The 18,184-nt window shown below is 43.2% G+C and overlaps 2 protein-coding genes across 2 annotated transcripts; one reads left to right on the top strand and one right to left on the bottom strand.

Annotated features, from left to right (window-relative positions):
• Nucleotides 1-259: 259 nt before the first annotated feature.
• LOC108086190 (damage-control phosphatase ARMT1) lies at nucleotides 260-2,292 on the bottom strand. Its single transcript, XM_017183053.3, has 2 exons — nucleotides 1,440-2,292; nucleotides 260-1,287 (listed from the first exon to the last, which is right to left on the bottom strand). Exons 1-2 carry the CDS (start codon nucleotides 2,192-2,194, stop codon nucleotides 624-626), a joined length of 1,419 nt encoding a protein of 472 aa, XP_017038542.1. The 5' UTR covers nucleotides 2,195-2,292; the 3' UTR covers nucleotides 260-623.
• Nucleotides 2,293-11,399: 9,107 nt separating this feature from the next.
• Nucleotides 11,400-13,423, top strand: wor (worniu). Its single transcript, XM_017183052.2, has 2 exons — nucleotides 11,400-11,550; nucleotides 11,698-13,423. The coding sequence occupies exons 1-2, from the start codon at nucleotides 11,463-11,465 to the stop codon at nucleotides 13,278-13,280; spliced, it is 1,671 nt and encodes a 556-aa protein (XP_017038541.1). The 5' UTR covers nucleotides 11,400-11,462; the 3' UTR covers nucleotides 13,281-13,423.
• The last annotated feature ends 4,761 nt before the right edge of the window (nucleotides 13,424-18,184 follow it).

The raw sequence follows: 18,184 nt of genomic DNA, 5'->3' as shown, positions 1-18,184 counted from the left end.
ATTTTTGATAAGCTCTCGAAATTCCTGGGAAAACTCTGCATGGTGCAACAGTCAAGAGCTCCCACTGATAAGAATTTCCATTGAAAGGCAATGGACTGCAAATAAATTTAAGGAAATTGAGCCTGGGAAAATTGCCAAATTTCTCAGATTTTATTGAGTAATAATTGTTGCCTTTTGTTGGATAGAAAAATAATAATTCTTTACAATTGACTTACCCAAGTTAAAAAAATCCTAGCAAAAGGAAAGGCACTATGAGAAATTAGATCTGGAAGCACAATCAATTTAATCAGCACATATTTAATTTTCGCCATGGACTCTTTGCCTTTGGCCTTTGCTTTTCCACTCGGGCAACTTTCCATTTCCAGATTGCCTGCGCATGTGCGCCCCATCCATAAAACCAACAGCATTAGTCAAGAGCGGGACTTGGGTCCTTGGGGGGATTTGGAAGCACTTGCAGTCGGAGGCGTAACGAGCCGGCAGAGATTCGACATTCGGCTGACAAATTCGCACTCATTTGTTGTTGGCGAGGAGTTTTCTACGCCGGCGGCCACGCAGATTGAGACACTCGGCACCCGATCCCGGCCAGCTGCACTCTATGCTCATCTATTCACCGGAAAGGGGCTTCAGGAGAACCTTGTTTTTAACTCCAATCCGCAGCAGCACTTCAGGGAGTCGGTGTACTGGATTAACCCGTAGGAGCCACCAAAGACCCACCTGTGATCGCGGCGGTGCAGGGCATCCACTTTGCCCTCGGGCAAACCGCAAAGAACCTCGCACTTGACCGTCCGGATGGCGCAGATATTCGTCGGCCTGAAGCCCCGCAGGCAGGTGATGAATTCCTCCGTGGTGTCCCAAATAAAGTCCCCCAGCAGCTTCCTATAGTGGAGATCCCCCTTGAAGATGGCCACCCGGGCGGTGGTGAGCAGGCGATAGAGGTCGAAATCCAGTTCCACCATCGCAAAGTAGGGCTGTGGTCCTGTCCAGAAATGAGATATTGGCGCTATGATGATCTTCTTGGCACTCATCAAGCGTTCCACTTTGCGGCCAAACCCCGAAATGAACTCGTTCCCATGATGCAGCAGATAATTCACTGTCCACTCCACATCCAGTGTGGTCGTGTCGGAGATGTACCAGGGAATGGCCTTCACATGGAGGCGCACTTGGTCGGCAATCTTGTTCTCCACCAGAAAGACCAGGAACAGGAAGTCGGTGAAGAGCTCGAAGCCCGCGTTGTCGCTTATGAAGTCCACGATAAGCTCTTGGTCATTTACCCTGCTTCTGTTCAGGCTGGATGGGGTGAGAGAGGGAGAAATGTTATTCTTGGCAGGATACAACTTTGCAGGAAGCATCGAGAGCTCCCACTGATGGGACTTCTATTCAAAAAGGAATAGATCCTGGAAATATTTTGTGTATTTGCAATCAATTGTTATTCGATTTACCATTTCCATAAAAGCCAAGAGTCGTCCACTAGAAGTTGCCGATCAAATTGTGCCACTTGGACAAGGACATCTATATCCTCCGGGTTCTCGGTCTCCTTGAATTCGTAGGAACTCACCTGCTGGCCAAAGCGGTTGCTCCACAGATTAAATACCAGCAGCTTTCTGAAGCTCTCAAAGTCCCCGGCCAGTCCGTGAGTGGCTCTCAACAGGATCTTGATGGCAGGCTCACAAGCCAACATGTCATCGCGCTTCAGGTGGAAGAAGCAGTCGTAGCCGGTAAGGAAGCGACTGTTCTCAAAGAAGGAGTATAGGCGCCGGTACAGGTAGCACTCGGCGTGCAGCCAGCAGGCACGGAAGTAGCACCTTTTGGGAAACGGCAGCTCCGTGAGGAAGGCGTTCCACTCGTTCTTATCCGGCTCGTTGCCACGAAATACCTGAAAGGTTCGATCACGGTTCAGGTCCATCTTCAGTCGCTCCACGGCTTCCACTATCTGCCGGATGTCCTTTTGCACCTCTTCACCGTATTTCTGTTGAAGCATCGGTCCATCGGCGGATAGCTGCTTGACCACCTGCTGCATGACTCCCGGCATCCGCGACCTCAATGTGAGGTAGGCGTAGCTCTGCTTGTATCTCCCAGAAAGCAGAGAGTGTCGCGGCGTAGGTCCGTCTGTTAGATCTGTGCCCTGGGATCTGTCCGAAGCCCCTGAATACCGGTGGAGATTCCGCAAAGGGACGACGGTTGTATAGCCAGCCATGTTGAATAGTAGCTAGCCAGAAAAGGAAAAGAAAACAGAAAATTTAATTTAATACAAACATCTGATTGGAGGAGCAAGCCTCGCTGATCTATACATGTCTTTGGACATTCAATGAATATTCAGTTTAAGTAATACCTGGAAGTGGCCCCACATAAAGTGCTAAGTACTGTGGGAAAACTCTTGGCATTAATGCGATATCCTCTTCCTTGAAACGCTTCCTTCCGCCGCCCAGGTGTTATCCGCATCGCGGCATGTCCAAGTGTAATTTACAGGCTCGGTGGCAAATAAAATTAGCATATTCCCTCGGCTGATTAGAGTGCTGCTGCCCTTGATCCTGGGATTGCATCCCCAGGAAAAGGTGCATCCGGCTTGGGTTTTGGGAAAGTGAAAATCATAACAGGCAAGGGTTAGGGTTAACGATTTAGCATAATTGTCACATGTTAATAAACAAGTCCGCGGGCACTGTGGGAATCTCGTTCTCTCTCTTTGATGGGGTTAATTCTATGCTAATGGAGCAAGGTGTGCACTTCCTCTGGCAACCCTTCCGACAGACACAACAAGATACGATCCCCTTCGATCCAATCTAATTGAATGTTTATGAACTGCGGATGACGCAAGTGTTCGAACCCCGATCCCTGGGTTTCTGGTTTATTTGCATAAGCATTTGCCAAAGGAAGCCGAACTGATATGATTCTCAGTGTTTGTTCATGACACATTCATGCTTCCAGAAAGTGAGAAAAATTATATAGAAAATGTAATTAAAATTTATTTTCTATATTTTGTCAGAGTTCTAAATATTAAAAAAAAATAAATTAATACATTTTTATTAAAGTTTCTTTTTACACAATTTCTTTTAAATTTTAATTTTTTATTATAGATTTTTTGCCACCATTTCTTTCTGTGTAGCACTTACCCCTTAGGTATTTTCTGTGGCAGACACCGGTGCGTCAAAATAGTGAAAACTTGCGACTCTTTATCGCTGGCCGTGCACCTTAGAGCCCAAGCCCGCCTATTCGCATCCAGGTGTTCTCTTCCTCGGAAATCAAGAACTTCCCCCGTGACAATCCGGTTCCCAGTTCGGTGGTGAATCCGTCGGTTTCTTCTGAGTCTACGTTTCTGATTGCGGCTCAAGGTGATATATTTTCAGTGCGCCATTTTCGATCCGTTTACGAGTTGCGAAGACGTTACTTTTGATATACCCTAGCAAGAAGTTCATTAAATAGAGAACTATTATATAAAAATTTTGTAAAATATTAAAAAGCCCAACTAAATTAATTGAAAAGAATTTTTTACGTTAAGTATATCTAAGAATATATATTTTTTCTTTTGAGAAGCTTTTTAAAAATTACAATAAATATATCAAAATATACCAAGACTTTTCCTTGAACCCACTGCCATGTAAGGGTATTTCAAGCCTCTGTTTCAAGGGCTCATAAATTCCATACTCATTTTGGCTGAACTTCAAGGGGGTTGGGACTGGATTGCGTTGCCTTATGAAATCACGAAACCAAAATCGCCGAGCAGCTGCGCAGTTATTGTGGCAAGTTCTGGCATGTGCTGGTTGTTGCTACGCAATATAGGTCTTTTATATATTTCTGTTTTTATTTCAGGGTGGAGTTTCACCATCTAAGACCGGGCATTGTTCGATCTCGGACCCAAGCAGGTCGAATTAAGATCAGACTGATATACCGCTTACGAATCCGATATTCAGCGATCCTCGCTCCCTATACATTTATCTCCCAAAGTAACCAAATTATGTTCTGCCATAAAAATGCCTCAACTTTCACCGCAACCAAAGGAAAAAAAAAAGTGACAAAATATGGCTCACCCGGTAATTGCTCCCAGCAGATCAGTGAATATATTTATGTTATTGCTGCCCCCAGATTGTGGCAAGTAAAAAATTGCATTATCAGAGTCGTAAACAAATTAGGGGAGCCAACGTAAAAAAAATGCCCAGAACGAGAGCGGAGAGATCGGCAGCTGCCTCTATATACACATACTATATAGGCGGTATGTCTGGGTATGTGGACGGATAATCAAGGCTCAAGTGGCGGGTCCCATTAGCTGACACCGCCGCCAAGAGAAGTGCACACAATATTTTAGAAACAATGGCCAATGCGACACGGAGAAAAATAAGAGGTTTAACTTGGTAACAATTTATCATTTAAAATTTTAAAAATATTTTTGGAAAATTTGGAGTCTAATGTCTATGATTTAAATATTTATTATTTTATGTAGATTTTTAGGCAGTAAAAATATGTATTATTTTCTGATTTGGATTGTACTTAAAATTTTTATGAAAACATACTGCTTGCCTGAAGTTTAGCTCTTTATAAAATAAGTGCAATTACAATTTTTACTTAACTAAATATTTAATAATTTATTATTACTTCAGAACACTCTAAAAAGCTGTATAAAATGTATACATCTATTGGTCGCTGGTTCACCAATGATTGTAAGGTTGCTTATGAATGTCTCTTAACAAAAATCTTGTAAGTTTGTACATCATTTTTAGACTCCAAAAATGTTTACATTTTTCCCCATAATTATTTCGAGTGCATCAAAGTAGCCTAAGCTCAACAAGATTAATAACTCGCTGGCGCACGTTCAATTAATCTTTCGCTGCGCCTGCTCCGGAACTCTGGAGCTGTGGAAGCTATGGAACTGCAACTAGAGTCGGGAGCTGGGAGCTGGGAGCTGGGAGCTGGCTGACATGGAAATCGAAGTCCCACCAACTGACAACTTAACGGCACGTCTCCGGAACGGATCCCCTTGGCTGCGACAGTGTCCCGGTGGATGGGATGGTATGAGACGAGATGAGATGGGATCGTGTACCTGCCGCATTGTCAGTGTCAATTGTGACAGTGGCTGCGACAGGGGGCTCACTCCCCCGAAAACAAACAAACGGACACGTTCTCCCAGGGGGGATGGGAAGGAAGGTGGCCGCCCCGCGATCATGCAAAACATTTGCCCATGAACGTGACAAAACTGAAGAACACGCTGCCGAATCCTACTAAATTAGTTGTTTTAGCTGCGCGGCTCTAAATTTAGGAGCTGCCGCATTGGACGACCCCTCGGATTTTGGGCGTGCGGCAATCCATTGGCCATAAATCAATTATACGGCCCTAGCCGTATTTATAGACCGACTTCTGCTCGGCTTCAGGTGCTTCGGGTGAGGGAAATTCCATGCCATATAGCGGCAATAATTTCAAACATTTTCATAGCTCAAATTTATGTAAATACAATGCCGACAGCTCGAATATGCTGCTGCTGCTACCGCTCCTAAATTAGCATAAAATATAAATCGAAGATCATTTGTAATAATTAGCGCGACATTTGCTGCTGTTTTTTAACACTATTTTTTAGCAGAAAAAACAAATCAGTTCCCCAGAGTTTTGCCTGCACTTTATTTGTTTAATTAGGAATCCCTTGGGCGGACAATGAAAACATGAAATGCTTTTGACTTTATTATGTGAGGGGTTTATTGCACTGAGGGAAATGTATGTACTTGTTTTGCTTTGGCTTAAAAGGATAATGTAAAGCTATGAATTAAATATTATCGTGAAAGGTTTTGTTGTTTTTTATAAATTATTTAAAGTCTTTTTAAATAACTTTATGTACCTTTAATAAATATTTAAAAAAGGTTTCTACTTTAACAATCATTTTTTTTTTAATAAAGTTAACCTTTGTCAAATATTGTTAAAAAGTATTTACCTTAAAAAAAATATTGTAAAAATTTTTTCAAGATATGTATCGCACAAATATTGAAGGAATTTGTTGTTTGTTTCCATAAAACGGACGCTTTTTTCAAGAATGTAATCAATTAAACCTATAAAAACTTAAAATATTTATTTTATTTATCAAACTTGTTAATATTTTCCCATATTTCTTAATAGATATACATTTTTATTTGTAGTGCACAAAATAACAGCTGAAAGCTGTCAGTTAAATTGATGCACCCCAAGGCTTTGGATTACAAAGGGCGAGGAGAGGCCACAGAAAACACGAAAACAAAAGCAAATGAGGCTGAAATTGCAGGAGCAACCAGCTCGATGCGAAGCTCGAACCACCTCAGCCTCAACCACCATCAGCACCATCTGATCCTGCGGAGCCACCAGCACGCAACTTGACTCCTGTTCGTCCTGTTCACCACAAAACAGGAGGAAGAAAAAAAATCGAAACGTGAATAAAAACTGCAGGAGCAGTCGAATTTTATTTGAATTAGCAACGCGCAATCAAAAACATTCAAACACGCATAAATTGAATCCCGTGGGATGATTTCTGTTTCGGGTTCCCAGTGGCAACCCCCTCTTGTCCTTTGTCCTGCCAGCAACTTGTCACGTGATTCCAATAACAAATACTGCCTGCCGGCCTGCCGGCCTGCCGGGGATCATCCCTTAGTCCATAGTCCTCGAACGGCGACGAAATCCAGCCGGAACCCGTATTCCGGCAAGCGTGGGTAAGTTATTTATCGGTCAGACTCCCGCTGAGGACCAGCACCACATTCTGGCCACCCCCTTTCATTCCACCTCCTGCTGCAGAAATCCTCCCCTCCTTTTTTGATTTTCTCACGTTTCTGCAAGTGTAAATGGCCTCGGTCATGGGAACACTTTCCATCCGTAATTGAATAGTTTTATTGAAAATTAGATACTCAATGGGCCCTAATTGATTGGCCAGCATAAGTTTAGGAACTAGGAGTGGTTACGGTTCTTTATAAATAATTAAATTAAATACAAATATATAGAAAACGTATGGATAAGCAATATGGGAGTGTTTGGGGAGTTAATTATATTAAATCTACAGTTTTATTTTACTCAGTCAAAAGAATTCTTACTCTCGTTTCTAAAAATATGCTTGACTTCAATTGAGTTGTCCCTGCAAATGGAATCCTCAAATAGTTTCCCAATCCATCACTCTGACATCTATGTACGTGCAACTCAATCAATATCCTACCCTGAACCATCTGCTGAAGATCATACGATTCTAGCCAAGCCAATTTTCAGCCAAGCCAGCAACATTGTGAGCGAGAGTGTGTCATCAAACCCTCGGTGGGGAAAAGCTAACTGCATATCACCTGGCTAGCGGCAGGTAAACCGCAAAACGCTAGCTTGTACCGTGCAGATTTTCCACATTTTCCTGCCTCTGCAGCTCCTCGGCTGAGTGCCTCACTTCAAAGTGTCAAACGGCCGCGCAGAGTCGCATAATGAAGTGCAAAATGTCATTAATTTGCCGACGTCAAGGTGCGAGTGCGAGTAGGGGTATCCCCGAGTAACCGAGTATCTGCTAGGCATCTGACTGCCAGTATCTTGCAGATGCAGCTGCACTCGGGTGCGGACAAAAGAAAGTCGGGCGGCGGAGAAAAAAAGTATGCAGAAATCCAAAACGAATCCGATCCAGGCCGATCCGCCTGTCCAAGCCACACGCCGACTTTTGTCTCACATTGTCACGAGTTGAAGGTTTTTCGAGCCACTGAGCAGACAATGGGGGAAAATGGGAAAAGGTGAGGGGGGAGGGGGAAAACATAGGGAAATACAAGAAAAATGCGCGCCGTCGACCAGACCGAGCCGCAATCAAAACAAGATCTTAGAACTATTGGCGCCTGATATGCCGCCACCGCCGCGCAAGCTCCATCTCCAGCTCCAGGTCACTGGGCATAAACGCCGCTTTTGAAATCCGATATTATTATCGGTGGAGGTCCGAGAGAAGAATCGGAGAACACGGTAACGGTAATTATAATCGAATAAAAGCAGACAACAGTCTGAAGCTTCCGACGCCGCATAAATTAGTCCAGAGTTTAAAAGAAAATAGAAGCTACGTCTATAATTCAAACTAATTTGTTTTATTGACAGCGTGTGCGCTTCGCGTTCTGTGGAAGATAACAGAGACCCTCCACAAATTGGTCAATTATGTGGGGTCCGGTACCCTTCTGTGGGGCTGGCCCAGAGGACTGGACTCCGAGGCGTGTTTCATTAGGCAGAGTGACAATAAATTAAGTTTAGACCTCATCGCCACTAATTAAAACGCGCTCTTGAGATATTAATCTGCTGGGAAGAAGCTTAGTCTGTGACTAGACTTTGTGGTTTAACACTGAAAGAAAATGTAAAAGAAAAAATACAAAGGGAGAAATAAAATATAGATACAAAAAGTATCTTTTAGGTTTAGTATCTTCTCCAAAGCCATGTAAGTCTTCAGCTTGCTTTGCCTTTGGTTTAATACCTATTTCTTATGATTCCTTTTTCTGATTATGAAAAGCTTACAAAATTTTCCTACAGTGTCCTATTATAGTTTGTTTTTGGGGACCACCCGCTTGGCATTGGAAAGATAGATCGATCGATCGCTGATCGGTAGCTTTGGCGCTCTCATCTCCAAACTAATAACCACAAGCAAGCTTGTGATTTTATTTTCATAAATGAATCATGATAATAAATTGTTTATGTTTCTTTCAGTTCGAATCGACTTGGACTCCACTCGAATCAGAGCTTCATGGGAAAAAGAGATTAGCATCAGCGTTTATGTTAATGCAATGTTGAGACATCATAAAAATGAAATATCTGCCGCTTTATTAGTTGCCAACCGCATACACATTTGGCGAGCTCTGAATCACTTGCAAATACATATCTTTGAGATATTTTCTTGGGGTGCTTAATTGAATATGCTTATCAAAGGCAAACATCCTTTTCGGGGTTTATTTTCTCTTTAAATTTTGGTATATATATGATATATATATATTTTTTTCAAAGTTGAAGGGCAACCTGAAGTTCAAGTTCGATAACGCGAGCAGGTACAGGAAAGAGGCACTTTATGAGAGATAATAAATATAAATATGTTAAATATCTTTAGCTTATAATTTATATACTTTTAAAGTTAAACTAATATTAGTAAAATTCACAATAGAATTTTAATTCTTACAAAGTTGTTTTTCCTATTTTAATATCTGTTTTCATACCCTTAGTTAGTTTTTAGTTAGAAGCTTCTAAGTATACCGATTTTTAACATTATCCCTTGAACTATTATGATTTTCTTTATCTAGAAACAAATTCTTTACCAAATATCACCTAACCATGATCCCATTCAACTCGCCATCAAAGAACCATTTAAACACAATCGAGAATGCAGTTAATTAAAATTCAAATGCACTTTTCTATATACACTATTGATGATCGTAAACCATTGTTGATTGTGACAAGGATCACGTACACCAAAATAGATCTCTCCCGGCTGAGCACACCGGTTCCATTACACAGGTTTTTGGCGCCAAATAAAATGGTATATGAGGACTCTATGCAATGCAAGGACTGCAAGGACTTCAAGACAAAATCAGTTCCTTGTGGTACGTGTCATGCAGGCAGATGTGGACCGGAGGGGTGACTTCCGACTCCTTGCAAGACGCTGAGGGGTTGGCCAACGGAAAGTAACGTCTGAAACTGCAGTTCCACCACCATTGAGAGTAAAGAATTCACCACCAGCAGCGGCTTTACTCCGCCGGAGGTTGTCTGGTGATGCTGTGGATTTTGGGGTGGGACACAACTGCGCCGCCAGGTAGATTTGCACGAACCTCTCCCGCTCTCGCCCTCCCTCTTCGCATTTGGCGCATTCCAAGGCACTACGGATCTCGACCAGGTAGGACTGCCGCCAGGTAACTTCCACCCCAAAATGGGCATGTGCCCGGGTGGAGAGTGAGAGAAAGAGGGGTTCCTGCGCCAGATGGCAATCGGAAATTTCATGGTCGCCGGGGGTTTGTTTTCCTGCCCGAATGCACCTATTTACCAGGAGGATGAGGATGGAGGAGGACCGGAACAATGGTCCGGGAAAAGGTTGATTTACCTTAGAGATCGGCGAGCTGTTTGTCCTGGTGATTAATATTTTTGCGTACGTCTAAGTGGGAACACTCTGCATTGTTGTTCTCGATTTAATGGCGGGGCCAATGTCACGTGCTCAGGTTTTGCCAGCTGCCCCGCAGGAGAGGATCCTGCCGATAGAGATCAATAGGAAAGCTAAGTGCTGGCCTTTCACAAAAGGATCCTTATTGAAATCCGTTAAGAATGCCAAAGGGGGGTACTTTTTTGTTAAATAAAAGCTGACAGGCGGATCACTTGATAAATGCAGTCGAAGGAATTATTGATTTTTTTAAAAATTATTTACACTTAAATACTAATATCTGGGATTATAAAATGAAAATTACGACTTAATTTATAGTAATAATTATAATTCTATATTTTACTTTAAAAAGAAGAAAAATAAAATATTGATAATTAAATAAAGCAAAAGATTTTGAATATATATATATATATAAGACAAAGACGCCTCGACCATTTGTAGAACTCTGTCATTGGAAAATCGTATAATTTGAGCCGAGCTTAGTACCATTCAATCAGCTTAGCCAAAATGATCTCTTAAAAGCCAAGAAAAGCCATCTCTTAGACGATCGTGGGACGATTGGGAGCTGGAACAAGAGCGATCCCCAAGAAGAGAGCCACCAGAGCTTGGGGTTGCCTCTCTTAACGAAGCTCCAAAGAGCACCTGCCTTGGAAGAGAGGCCACGGTATATAGGTGATCGTGTGAGGCGGAACTCTGAAAGAGGTTTATAAATAAACTTGCTGATCGGGTATACGTGTGTACATAATAAGCTCGCCACCAGCTGCCGCTCACTCACACCATGGCAAATCAGGGGAAATACGAGCTGCAGAGAGGCAGCTGGTGGCGATCGCTTAGAGAGGTTTCTACCTCTCTGCAGAGAGTGCCTTTTGTGGCACGTGCTCGCTTTTTACACACAGATTTGTTGGCGGTGCCAAATGCTCCCTCCTGCTTCCTCACGCACACCGCTCCATCAGACCATCCCTCTCGAACCTATGCCACGATCGACATCAGCAGCTGGGATCAGCGTTCAATGAACGCACAGCTGTGGATCTTGGCTCGTGGTGATTCGGGGTTGATTCACAGAATCACAGAATCCCGTGTCACATCGGAAGTAGGTAGCAGCCAGGATCCTCTTTCGCCCAAAGGGGGTTGACCGGAGTCCTGTGATCCTGCGATCCTTCAAGGGGGTTGAATAGGGAGTCTATAAAACCGAAGCGATTCTCGCCGGGTTGCATCATTCGAGCAAGGAACTCCAGGCGATCGAGACGCGCGTTGAGAAAAGCAAATGAGTGAGCAGTGATTCGCAGTTCGGTGTTATCGGTATCAAATACAGAGAAAGAGATCGGTGAATCGTGACCAGTGACCTAGTGATCAGTGATCAGTCTTACTTGGAAGTACTCTCGCAGAAATAATGGATAAACTCAAGTACAGCCGCTGTCCGCTCAAGAAGCGTCCGATAATGGTGGAGGAGTCCTATCAGGAGGATCACCTAAGTCACGGTAGGTTTTCTATAAGGATAATGATTTGAAAAGATTTACGAATTAATAGTGATTTTCATAAAAATCGTGTTGCTATCTAATGAGCTCCAAATATCAATTTCCCATATAATATTCCCTTTACTAAAGTCAAATATCCTTTCTTTGCAGACGAAGGACCCGTGGACTTGAGTGTGGCCTCGGCAGCTGTTCCCCTGGAACCACATTGGTCGGCAAAAGCCGAACCAGAACCGCAGGCTGTGCCTACGGAGCTGAGGCGTCGCTTTGATGCCGCCATGAATCAGACCAAGGAGCAGCTGGCCCGCCGCATTTGGGAGGAGACCCGTGAGATAGCTCGTGCCTTTCCCGATGTCTTTACCCGCGAAGAGATTGCCAAGAGCCTGGCACGTTTGGGTTATGGGGAATTCGAGTTGCCACCCGAAGAGGAGGTCATGGAACCCGAACCAGAGCCAGAACCCCAGACCGAGCCAGAGCACCAGATGCCACTGAGCTATGCCAGAGAGTCCACCAATACCATGATCAAAGTAGAGCCCACCGAGCAGGACTTTCCCCTGCGGAACTACAACAATAATCTGCTCAAAAGCATAGCGGAGTATGAGGATTGCATGAAGATGCAGCCTATAAAGGAGGAGCACGTGCCACAGCCGCCGATGTACTACCCACCGCCCACTCCACTCGCCGAGCCCGAGGATCTCTCTGTGACCCAAAGACGGGTGCTTAGCGAGAACATGAATCTGCAGAATGTGGCCAGGGCGCTGCTTAGCATGCAGCATATGGCGCCGCATACGCAGCAGCATCCTCTGCCGCCACAGGACATGGAGGAGGACCAGGAGAACCAGGACCACAATCCGCTGAAGATCAAGAGCAGCAACGATCTGTACTACCAGTGCCAGCAGTGCAACAAGTGCTACTCCACTTATGCCGGTCTGGTGAAGCACCAGCAGACCCACGCCTACGAGAGCACCGAGTACAAGATCATCCGGAGTCAGCCGGGTGGATCTGGTCCCATTGTGGACCAAACAGAGTTCTGCACGGATCAGGCATCGGCTCTTATCCAGGCAGCCAATGCCGCCTCGGCGCAGAGCATGCAGAAGCCGGTGGGCGTGCCAAGGTATCACTGCCAGGACTGTGGCAAGAGCTACTCCACCTACTCCGGCCTGTCCAAGCACCAGCAGTTCCACTGTCCCTCGGCGGAGGGCAACCAGGTGAAGAAGGTGTTTAGCTGCAAGAACTGCGACAAAACCTATGTCTCTCTGGGCGCCCTCAAGATGCACATTCGCACCCACACGCTGCCCTGCAAGTGTCCCATTTGCGGCAAGGCCTTCTCGCGACCCTGGCTCCTCCAGGGACACATCCGCACCCACACGGGCGAGAAGCCCTTCAGCTGCCAGCACTGCAACCGGGCCTTTGCAGATCGCTCCAATCTCCGGGCTCACATGCAAACCCACTCGGATGTGAAGAAGTACTCCTGCCCCACCTGCACCAAGTCCTTTTCCCGGATGTCCCTGCTGGCCAAGCATCTGCAGAGTGGCTGCCAGAGCGATCAGAACGGCGGTCCTGGAGGCTCCTCTGGTGGTGGTTTCGATCAGCAGCAGCTGCAGCAGCATCTCCAGGGCTACGAGGAGGGTCACAATCCCCACCAGGTCTACTATGCCGGCAGCGTGGGCAGCAGCAATGGCGAGGAGGAGGAGGCCGGCGACTACCCCTTGCCGCCGCCATCAGCTATATATTAAGAAGCACACACACACACAAGTCAGTTTAGCCAAAGTTACACCAAGTCAGATTCAGGGAAAAGTCAGTGCCAAAAATTAGTCAGCGCAATTATATTGCCTCTTAGGGTCTCTAGTTTATCACAAATATTTATTTAGCATTATCCCCTAATTACACCCCTTAAATATTTATCCAATCACATCGAAGTTAGTAGCTAGTTTTAGGGTCCGTTGTTGCAGGTTGTTTTCGTTGACAAATCCTTGTATTATAAATCGTTGTTAAAACTCATTCGTGTACAGATCGAAATGGTGCCACAGAAGAAACCCATATACCACAAGCCAACAATTTATTTTAAACTTATAATTTATTTTAATTTAATAATTATGATTTAAGCTATGTAAATATGGTGAAGGTAGCCAGTTATTTATAATTTCTTTTAAATTAATAAAAACAAAAGAAAAACGGAGTTTGGATTTTTATTTATTATTAAAAAAAGAAATACATATAATTAATATTTTATTAATAAAATTCACACTTCTCTTCTTCTCTGCCGCTCTAAAATAGATACTTATGGTACTTGTATCTCAGCACATCTCTCGGATGCACCTTTCGAATTGAACTGCAATCTCAAAGATGCAATCTCTTCAAAACTTCGTAGGTGTCGTTTATTTATCGCTGCACCATGGAAAAACTCCACAAAATCGAGACATTCAACCATCAATGGGGGGCTTTAGAGAAATAAGGAAAACCATAATATATATATAAAGCCGTTTATATGTATAAAAATCTATTGAAAATCGCTGCTTAAATCAAAATTAATTGCCAGAATAATAATTGTTTTGAACGTAAAGCGCCGAAATGCAAACGGCGAAAACCGGAGGAGAATTGGCGCAGCTGCAACTGCAACTGCAACTGCGACTGCGTCACCGGCAAAGCAGCAACACAGCAACTAGCAACATCAACAACAGCAGCAGGCGGCAAGCGCCAATAACAGCTTAAACACTGTAAGAAAAAATGAAGAATATATAAAGAAATTTTAAAAGAAATTAAACATTTATTTTAGAAAAGTCTGGGTTGAGCTTGGGGTTTTCTAGGAAAAATCTTAGAAAAGGTAAAACCGTTGAAAAATTAATAAAAAATAAGAAAATTAATAATAATATATAAAGAATAAAAATATTAATACTTAAATTGTAAGATATTACTGAAAATATAAAAAAAGTCGTAAAAATCAGGAGTCCCCTTCGAATTTCTTAACTGAAGGGAAATGTCTTAATACGTATTATTTTTTGTAAAAATATTTATTTGTTTAAATTTAATTTATAACGCACTTAATAATATAACATTATTTTTCTATTTTATTAAGTCACCCCCAATTTCTCTAAGTACCCGCCAAACGTCTAGTATTTTTGTGGGTCTGCTGCAGTTGGCGAAATCCACTCAAAACAACAAACCAAGCGATGAATCATCGATTTTGTTTCGAAAAAAATAGAAATAAAATCAACAAAAAAGTTATAAAAAATAAAGCCGGCTTGTGGTGCAGCCGCACGCAGCTAGATGGCGCTAGTGGGCAGCCCCAGCAGGCTTTTCAGGCCGAGTTCAATTAAACGCGTTTTTTTTCCAGTTGCCGCGAGTTGCCGCGACTCTTGCCACTTTTCCGCACTGCAGCCCAGCCGCACCTTACTTTATATATCCGAAGCCAACTGGAGCTAAAGGCCCCACCCACCCTTCATCTCCAACGGGCGGCTCAACTGACTCGCATTATTATAAATGCCGTCCACGCAGTTTCTAACGCTCTACAACTTCCAGTTTACTTTTTGTTTATAAGTTGTGTTTACTCTTTCGAGAATGAGGGGTTTAGTGGATAGTTTAAGGTTTGAAAGAGGATATAACATGTTTAAAGGGAAAAGTATAAGAAAACTCAATAGAAAAGGTTTAAGAGTTTTTTAGGTAATTATTAGGAATTTTTATAATATTTTATTCCAAGACTTTAATCAAAAGATATATTCACCAATAAATGTAGACTGTAATAAGTACAACATTAGAACAGTGTTCTGTTTTAATTACATTAATATATATTTAAAATCCTATTGTTTAGGGCATTTATGTATTCGTTTTCCCTGCCACTTGCTTCCGCTCTCGACCTGGCCAAGCGGTAGCTTTTTGGTCTATTAGGAAACCATGGCGTGGAGCCGGAGCCCCGCCACTTGAAAGTCATATTGCATTTGCCAGACAGCACTCGGACGGCCAGAACCGGGGACACTGCCTCACCTCTCAGGTGTCCCGTCCGTCCGTCCCCCCGGTGACTTTGATTTCGGGTGCGCGTGCTGCCGTTTTTGGGGGTTTTTTGAATGAAGTTTCCAGGTGCCACGCCCCAGTGGAACGCATGCCAGGTAGCGGCATTTGGTCAAAGGTTAAATTAGACGGGGGCCTGGTGACAAGTGCCAGGCAATCGTTTAGAGCGCTAATTTATGGGCCGCCGAAATACCATAGGAAAAAATGGAAAAATCAAAATCAAAGGCCGAAAACAACAAGCGAGAAATGTGCTCGAGTTTCATTTATTGCGGCTACGTGCAGAGCCGGCTTAATTGGCAGTCGGTTGGAGCCAAGTCAGCACTCAGCACGCCCTGTTCTTTTTCTAATTTTGGGGCCCGGCTTCCTTTGCCGTGGCAGTTTAATTAATCTCCGATCGCTCAGAATGCATTTTTAAATGCATTTTTCCCTCCTATCAAATTGATTTTTGAAATTATTACGAGCTTTTTTACTATTATTTAAATTCAGATATTCAAGACACGTTTCTCGCCGCTCGTTGGCCATTAATATTTAATAATTTCAATCGGCACATGAAACAAATTATGGAATATTACCAGCCGGGCGCCATTGTTTTTTGTTTTGTTATTTTTTTGTGATGCCTTTGTTGCTGTTATGGCCACTAAGCTGTACGTGTTGTTTGCTTAACGCGCCGAGTGTAAATTAATATTTAATTATGATCGTTCCCAGCTCGGGTCGGGGCGCTGATCGTGTGTTGAGTAAACGCCATTTTCTGTATTAAGATCTAATCGTTGTGTTTTTTAGCTGGTAAAAAAGCTGCCAACAAAGCGTTTAGGCCAAGACACAGGGGTTTTGACTTTGGCAATCGATTTTGGCTCAGGCTTAGATTAGCCAGGTTGAGCAATGGTTAGGTATTTGGTATTAAACATTAGGAGAATCGATGGGGAATTAAATGGTTATATTTAATGTATAAGTTTTGATTATGAAGTAGGGTGTTAAAACATAGAATAAAATACAAATTATTGCCTTTACATGACAATTAAACGTGAAAGTTTCGATAATCAACTTAAGTTTATAAAGTTAAGTTTTCTAGAGGCATCTTAAAGTAGCTCTAAAAAGATTTTGTACCAAGTAACTTATAGATTTATATAAAACTGCCTTTACTTACCTCTAAAATCCTCTATTAAATTTAATTTAAGCCCATGTTCTGACCATTTTGTTTTCTTTATTTTCTTGCTTCATCCCAAAGTCTTGCTCTAATAAATTAAGCTCTTCCTGAGACCCAGTTCTAGCCTTGTTCCACCGGCGGAGGAGTGAGCTGACAGCTATGATTAGCCACGAGCAAGACACAATCCTCGGCTGTCCATAACTCATGCCACACACACACACCAACACACCACACACTTTGGCGGAACTGACCGAAAATAAGTCGAAGCGGCCAAGTCATAAATCCGATGCTGTGCACTCGTCGACGTCAAATTAATCAAAAAGGCAACCAAAATGCAGCGCAGGCAAATTAGCCATAACAAAAAAACCGAACAGAGACCCAGAAAAAAAAGAACAAGCATCAAGTGGCAAAAGCCAAATGAGAACTTTTTTCCCACACTGAGCCAGGCGATCAAAGCGGACCGAAACGAACCGAACCGAACTGAACCGGCAGAGAGAACCTTTTCGAACAAATCACATGCAGACAACGCCCCTGAAATGGAATCGATATAATTATTTGCATTATTAATAATTACCATTGTCTCGCTTGGATTTCGATTCGGATTCGGATACGGTCTGCGATATGAAATTCAAATTCAAATCCAAACTCGAGTGCGTTGGCGTTCGACCGCACACAGAATCATAAAGCATGGTATCTAAGCTGGTAATATGCTAAAGAACAGCCAGTGACTTTTGTTTTCGCGGCGCCTAATTAATTCAAACCGCAAAGCTAGCTCCAGCTACAGCTACAGCTCCAGCTGAAACTGAAACTGAAACCAAAACTTCAATACGGAAATAAGCTTAATCTAACAGCGAGAAAAAGCAATTTGAAAACTTAATGTGGCTCCGGTTCGAATTGAGTTGAGGCGCCAGAGGCAAAACAATTGCACCGATCTCAGGTCTGTGGCCATATGTGTATGGGCCACCCACACCGGAAAGCCTGGACAAAATCTGGGCAAAACTAAAAAGAACCCTGAGAAGTAAAAGAAATCCGTCAACAGGCGACAGACAGCACATATCAAGACTCAAATGTGTCGGAGCCCCGAAACCCCACGAGGCAACCCAACCTGACCAGGCTCCACGCAAAGCTTCAACTTGTCAGCGCGTTAAGTGCTCAAAGAAACGTTCAAATGTATATATACAGAAAAATCCGAGTTCTTTTAAATACCACAAATATACATAGCTATGACTCATTGTTCTTTTAGCGCCTCGACTTTGGCTTTCCGTTGGGCGTTCAACCCGCACAATTGCGATTGCAGAGCAACCTGTTGTTTTTCTCACTTGCCGCAGACAACTGAAATCGGATTTATCTTATTACAGCACACAAAAGGCGATAGGAAAAAGATTTAATTATGCCCGTGCCGCGTATTAGTTTCCACTAGCTGTATGAGAACTTGAAAGGTAGGCAAATGAAGTGCAAATGCTCTTACGTTAATAAAAGTATCTAAAAATG

This window comes from Drosophila kikkawai, chromosome 2L, assembly GCF_030179895.1.
Source record: "Drosophila kikkawai strain 14028-0561.14 chromosome 2L, DkikHiC1v2, whole genome shotgun sequence".
Taxonomy (NCBI): Eukaryota; Metazoa; Arthropoda; class Insecta; order Diptera; family Drosophilidae; genus Drosophila; species Drosophila kikkawai.
Note: the sequence above shows the minus strand (reverse complement) of the source record. Positions and strands in the feature narration are given on the sequence as shown.

Coding starts and splice junctions, on each gene's coding strand:
- wor (XM_017183052.2), top strand. CDS start 11,463: ATGGATAAACTCAAGTACAGCCGCTGTCCGCTCAAGAAGCGTCCGATA. Junction 11,551..11,697: donor GGAGGATCACCTAAGTCACG/GTAGGTTTTCTA, acceptor CTTTCTTTGCAG/ACGAAGGACCCGTGGACTTG.
- LOC108086190 (XM_017183053.3), bottom strand. CDS start 2,194: ATGGCTGGCTATACAACCGTCGTCCCTTTGCGGAATCTCCACCGGTAT. Junction 1,288..1,439: donor TCTTGGCTTTTATGGAAATG/GTAAATCGAATA, acceptor CACCCCATCCAG/CCTGAACAGAAGCAGGGTAA.